This window comes from Lactuca sativa, chromosome 2, assembly GCF_002870075.4.
Source record: "Lactuca sativa cultivar Salinas chromosome 2, Lsat_Salinas_v11, whole genome shotgun sequence".
Taxonomy (NCBI): Eukaryota; Viridiplantae; Streptophyta; class Magnoliopsida; order Asterales; family Asteraceae; genus Lactuca; species Lactuca sativa.
The window spans coordinates 172,855,972-172,863,029 of NC_056624.2; the positions used below are offsets into that span (position 1 = coordinate 172,855,972).

The window sequence follows — 7,058 nt, forward strand, 5'->3', positions numbered from 1 at the left end:
ATCGAGGAGTCTTTGGTTTGTTAAAAAAAATAGAAAGAAACTAGGGCTCTACTGTCGTTCCCCTTCGATCCGCCTCACCTCATCCGTCAACGGCCATCTGTTGCCTCTCTTATCGGTCGTCGGCCACCTGCGGCCTCCCTCATCGGTCGCCGACCCCCTGTCACCTCTGCAATTGATCAAAATTTTGCAGTAAGTCCATTATATTAATGCATTTTTGGTGGTTTTTTCCTAACCTGCACACAATTTAGTGATTTACATTCAAAGCCTTTAAATGTTACGTGTTTGGGCATAATTTGGTGGTTAATTTATTTATTCTTAAGGTGTTATGTGTTTGAGTTTCATTCGTAATCTTGATTATGTTGCAACAAAACCTATTTGAACTTTGCATTCCCATATTAGTTAGGCTAGCTTATTTCTTCTTAAGATGTTATGTATTTGAGTTTCATTTATAATCATGATTATGTTGCAACAGGAACACAGACTGTTTTTTTTTTTTTTTCCTGATCAATTTTTGTAGATGAATTCTTGTTATCATAGCTTGTTAGAAAGAAATGCCAACCTTTGTACACAAACACGAAGTAACTGCTTCAGCTCTCATTTTTTTTCTTTTGCTGAAATCAATTTAGAACTCCTAATATATGCTTCATAATTTTTACTTAAATCATATTGGTTCTTATATTTTGTTGAAATCAGATTAGAATTCCAAATCTTAGGTTTATGCTTCCTGAATTTAGATATGTTGCTGCAATCATATTAGAACTCCAATGGTGCTTCCTGAATCCTTTATATTACTTTTTTTTTTTTTAATTTTTTTTTTTATGCTTCCTGCTTCCTGAAATCATATTGAAGTTTATATTTTTATGTTTCATAAAATCAGATATGTTTTGCTGAAATCAGATTAGAACTCCAATGGTTGTTTACTTGGTTTTATGCTTTTTGGATCCTGTATGTTTACTTTGTTTTATGTTTATTTGTTTCTAGCTTTTCTGTTTAAAATTGCAAAACTATAACTGTGGATATGTTTAAATTAATGAAATGGGTTTTCTATAATGTCTTGTAATATTAATATTAATTCAAATATTTTATTAATTAATTCAGTAAAAAATAGTTCAAATGTTAGAAATAGTCATTTTTCTCGTTGTATACTTTTCATCCATCTTAATTCTTAACGATTCCACGTTAATTTTTTCAGCTTTTGAGCAACGGCTCTCAACGCGCCACGTGTAATATCTTTCAACCGTCAGCAAGCTTTGTATCCTTAGCTTCTTCCCCATTTCTGCCTTCGTATCTCGAAGAGTTCTTCCGCAGACCTACTAGCCGAATAATGGCTTCCAGATTTCTCGCAGCCGCCGTCCGCCGATCGATATCCCCCAGACTCCTGACACCCACCCGCCCTCTCTCCACCACCGCGGCGGCCGTGGCGGAACCCTACGATGAGACCGCCGGAATCTCAATGAAAGGGGTAAAGATCTCAGGAAGACCACTCTACCTAGATATGCAAGCCACTTCCCCTGTTGACCCTAGGGTACTCGATGCTATGCTCCCTTACTTCGTTTCTCAATACGGAAATCCTCACTCACGCACTCACCTCTACGGCTGGGAATCCGACGAGGCGGTGGAAGCTGCACGACTGCAAGTCGCCAATCTCATCAACGCGTCGCCAAAAGAAATCGTCTTTACATCCGGTGCCACTGAGTGTAACAACATCTCTGTAAAGGGCGTGATGCACTTCTACAAGGAAAAGAGAAAGCACGTAATCACGACTCAGACTGAGCATAAGTGTGTTCTCGATTCATGCCGTCATTTGCAGCAAGAGGGTTTTGATGTCACGTATCTCCCGGTGAAACCCGATGGTTTGATCGATCTAAACGAGCTCCGATCTTCAATTCGGAGCGATACAGGGCTTGTGTCGGTGATGGCTGTGAATAACGAGATCGGAGTTATTCAACCAATGGAAGAAATCGGTGAAATATGTAAGGAATTCAACATCCCGTTTCATACAGATGCAGCTCAGGCGTTGGGGAAGATTCCAATCGACGTCAACAAGTGGAACGTGAGCTTGATGTCGTTAAGCGGACATAAAGTCTATGGTCCGAAAGGCGTTGGAGCTTTGTATATGAGGCGGCGACCTCGAATTAGGGTTGAGCCACAGATGAACGGAGGTGGACAGGAAAGAGGGATCAGAAGCGGGACAGTTCCGACTCCATTGGTGGTCGGAATGGGAGCCGCCTGCGAGCTTGCAATGAAGGAGATGGAATACGATGAGAAGTGGGTGACAAAACTGAAAGACAGGCTTTTAAATGGAGTCAGATCAAAGCTTGATGGGGTTGTGGTGAACGGAAGTACTGAAAGTCGATATGCAGGTAACTTGAACTTATCGTTTGCATATGTTGAAGGTGAAAGCTTGTTGATGGGGTTGAAGGAGGTGGCTGTATCAAGTGGAAGTGCATGTACTAGTGCTAGTTTGGAGCCTTCTTATGTGTTGAGAGCTTTGGGTGTTGATGAAGATATGGCGCATACTTCAATTAGGTTTGGGATTGGGAGGTTTACCACTGAGGAAGAGATAGATAAAGCTGTTGAATTGACTGTTAATCAAGTTGAGAAGTTGAGGGAAATGAGTCCACTTTATGAAATGGTGAAGGAGGGGATTGACATCAAGAGTATACAATGGTCTCAACACTAACTTAGTGGAGTTGCTGGTGTTCTTACAGGGTATTATACCATGTAACCATATCTTTTCTTATGTTATTTACTAGTTACATGTTTATAGACTTTGCTTCTTCTCTTCAATTTTGCACAATGGTTGTTAAATTTTGGGTTTTTCATGACATATACATTATTTGCATTTCTGGTAGTTTTTTTTCCCCCTGTGTATGGTTGTTTTGTTTGGATCTGTTTAGGCTGATGGTGGGTTTGTTGGTGTCCCTACAGAGACAACAGAACCCTCATGGTGGCGAACTCGATAACAAAGTCATTGAAGCTGAGGCATCAAACACAATCTGCATCTAAAAGACCAAAATACTAAGAGTAAGAGACATGCCTATGATAAATAAGGGTCTTTGCATTCCAATTGTTATTTATAACCTAAACAGCTAAACTAGATGCAGGATTACTTTTTGAGTTACCTTTTTTGTGATTTCTGTATTTGTATATTTTATCTTCTTATACCAAGCTACATGTTGGTGATTTTAGTGTCATCAGGACATTTTGTGTAATTGAAACTTACATGTGAGTTAAGGGGTTTCATAATTTGTACTCTAATATATGTTTGGGTATGTGTGGAGTACACATATGTATAAGATCGAATTAGAAGCCGGTTCGACAACAATTCAGGGGTCCAAGGGGCGGGGTCCATGGCTGGGGGCAGAGCCCCTGGCGGGGTCGAGGGACAGCGTCCCAAAAACTCTTCGGATTTTACAAGTGGTTACATAGTGGAAAATCGAATTCTTGAGGGGGTTATGATAAAACTGACTAAGACCTTCAGTTTTGGAAACCATTGATTTCCTCATTAATTCCGGATTCATTTGACTTGTTTCTAAAGAAACTCATGATGACCAACCCTTAAAACGAAACCCTACATCTCGTTTCTACATAAACGAGTCTTCTTTTTTAGAATGATAACCCTTTAGCTCTCGTTTTTCTTCATACAAGCTTAGAATCTCCCAACAATCTAACATGTGTTTTCTATGCCTAGATTAGTAAGTGTCATTTTGGATTATCTTAAACTGAATTTCTTATAACCCGGGTATAGGGTAGAAATATAAGTTCGGAGAGTGGTTATACGATCTAAGGGTGATCAAAGGGTAGCCAGAGATCTTCACCATAAACCCTACCCAAATTTCTAACACTACATACATAGGTTAGGAACTAGAGGGTTAATGACTCATAGCTATGGTTGTAAAATTTGGCTTCTTCCAACCCATTTGGACCTACAAATCATAAAAATTTCATTAAAACCAATCACATTTTTAGATTTAGTAATTGTATAAACAAAGTTGATCAATGTCAACATAGTCATCATTAAAGCTATAAGAACTTCCTAGAACTTGGTGTCATATTATCAAACTATGCTGTTGCTGACATCTCAGCTCCTTCACCAATTTTTAGAAAAAAATGAATGACAGAAATACCCTTTTGGTGCTGAAGAGCAGATTGAGAGGTAGCTTTCCCCATTTGAAGTGGGAAAAAGAAGAATGAAGCTTCATTTGAAATGGACACTGAAGCTTCAAAATCATCTTTCACATGTTGTGAGTTTGACCATAGAGTTCACATCTGATGACTGTGTTGGTAGGTCAAAAACATACAACCCTTTGAGTAAATACTACAAAATAAAAAATACCCAAAACTGAAATGAACTTCCAAATCTGCAATTGATAACATTTCCATCTGGTCAATATACTAGTCACGGCTCCAAATTTAAATTTGTAATGTTCTTAAGCCGGTTGTGTTTTAACATTATATATAATTATATCATAATTTCTTGCTTTTATTATTTCATATCAACCTAATATTTTTTTGGAAATGGTGAAATTTTATTAAAAACCACAGCCTATACAGAAACAAGGTCAGGCAAAGAAAAACAAAAAACAGAGTACAAACAAAAACGATTACATGATGTCAAAGGGAGAGCAAACCCAAACCGTCCAATTACAAGAAAATTCTTGTAATTACCCCTATGTTTGATCCAACCAAACACCATAGCGAACACGCTATCCGCCAATAGAAAAAGAAAAGCACTAAGATTATTAAAAATGCTATCGTTTCTTGCTTTTCAAATACACTATAAGAAACCATAGAGGATGGTCAACAAAATCTTCCTTTTTTTGGAACAATTTATCCAAGTTGCAGCAAATTGCACAAGCCCCCCAACTGAATAAAATTTTTGCCACAGGATACTACGCCTTAGGGAAACTTCCACCTGAGGGCAACTTAGAAAAAAAATGATTGGAATCGTCGTTTCCACCATTTCGCCGAACTGACAGAGATGTTCAAGACAGAAATACCCCTTTGAACGAGAGTCATAGCCGAAGGAAGCCTATCAATACAAGCCCTACAAACAAAGACAATAATTTTCAGCGGGATCAGCTTTTACCAAACAGTCGGATTAGGCATAGGAACAGTAAACTTAGAATCGGTTATGACACGCAAATCATGAACGGAAAAATTTCATTAGGAGATAGCTTTGATTTCCAAATATCCGACTCGTTACTCAAAACCATCTCTTCTGTGGAGCCACTTAAACCTCTCAATTCCTCGATTTCAATATAGCTACTAGGAATTCTATTCCAAGCCCCGACAAATCTATTATTCAAGATTCTCTCCTCAATATAACATGATTTTTTCTTATCAAGGACAAAAAGAGCTAGGAATCGTGTAGCCAATGAACCACAACCTGTCCAATCGTCTAACAAAAACAAAGCAGTATTACCGAAACCAACATGTATTTGAAAAACTGAAGAAACGTTGATTCCTACCTCCTCCACCACATGGGCCACCTTGACGACAATAAACCAGATTCCAAGAGTTGATTTTTTGGCAAGACCGTCAATGAGTTTTCTCTTGTTGTGAATGCCACAGGTGACTTGCTTCCATAAAAAGACCGAGTCACGTTTAAACCGCCAAAGCCATTTGTATAACAAAGCCCAATTCAATGACTCAAGTGAGCCCACCCTGAAACCACCTTGATCCTTAGGCCCAAAAACCCCTTCTAGGCCACCCAATTAGTTTTATTTTTTCTTTCATTCGCTCCCCAAAGAAAACGTCTGTGAATCTTCTCAAGATGCTCAATAACAAACTTAGGAGCCATGAACAGCGAAAAGAAAAATAAAGGTAAAGATCCAATGACTGATTTGACAAGAGTTAAACGGCCACCTAAAGAAACATGTTTAGCTTTCCACGCCGAAAGTTTGGATTGAACCTTTTCAATAATGGGCAGACAATTCTGTTTAAGATTCATCTTAGCTCCAACCGGGACCCCAAGGTACTTGAAAGGGAAGGAAGCCGCTTCACACTCGATGATCCTAGCACAACTTGACACCTCATTGCTAGAAACCCCAATATCAAACACCTTCGATTTATGAAAATTCACTTTTAAACCGGAGGCTGCATGAAAACATTTAATACGGGCCAAGTTTGCAAAATTTGAGCTCGTCCAATCCCCAACGAAAAGCGCATCATCATCGGTATAAAACAAATGCAAAATAGAGGAGCCATCATTAGGAATTTTAACACCATGTAAAAAATCGATATGACAAGTCATAGATTCAGCATTTTCTACCCTGGAGCTGAGCGCTCTGAAGTCTTAAATGGAATAAATGGCTGCCAAAACTGTTTCGTTTGGTGGTTGCCTCTAACCTCTATCTTCTAGCTTGTGTCCTTCTGTAAAATGTCGGAAGAAATCACTGTTCATATTTCCCTTTAATGTCAAATTGCAATATCGGTTTGGGCCGAGTTTTGCTTGCCATGGTGCTTTGGATTATTTGACAAAGCAATTAAACGTAACGTTTAAAACTAAACCTGACTTTTAAACTATTTAAATCATATAAAATGCTATTTTTGACTAATAAACTAATGCAAAAGGCTATTTCCTGCAAAAATAGTTTTTTGTAATTTTGTTTGTTTTATGCAATGCTAGAACACTAGTGACTACCATGTATGTAATTTTTACTATTATAAAAGGACCATTTATGTAATTCTCAAAAAATATAATAACATATGAACGACTACTGAAATTACTAAAGCATGTAAAAAACTGTAGTTTGATGTGTCATTATGAACAGTGCATAATATTTACTAAATGTAATATTGTGTTATTTGAAATAGCAAAATAAAAAATAACAGAAAATACATATGTTTTTTTTCTAACTTTTCTATAATGGAAAATTAAAACTCAAATAATTTATTGTCAAACAAGTTACTAAAAGTGAAAACTCCATTTTTTTTAATCTTTTTCCAAGAAAACCGATTATAATTTTCTACAGCCAAATATACGTAAAACTTCTTAAAATCTTTCAAATTGCCATCTAATCGCTAACTATTCCAACTATAATATGCATGCT

At 37.6% G+C, this 7,058-nt stretch overlaps 1 protein-coding gene across 1 annotated transcript; it reads left to right on the forward strand.

The window, feature by feature from the left end:
* Positions 1-3,261, forward strand: LOC111900232 (cysteine desulfurase, mitochondrial). The gene is made up of 3 exons (XM_023896105.3): positions 1-189; positions 1,193-2,712; positions 2,932-3,261. The coding sequence occupies exon 2, from the start codon at positions 1,325-1,327 to the stop codon at positions 2,681-2,683; it is 1,359 nt and encodes a 452-aa protein (XP_023751873.1). The 5' UTR covers positions 1-189; positions 1,193-1,324; the 3' UTR covers positions 2,684-2,712; positions 2,932-3,261.
* Positions 3,262-7,058: the final 3,797 nt, after the last annotated feature.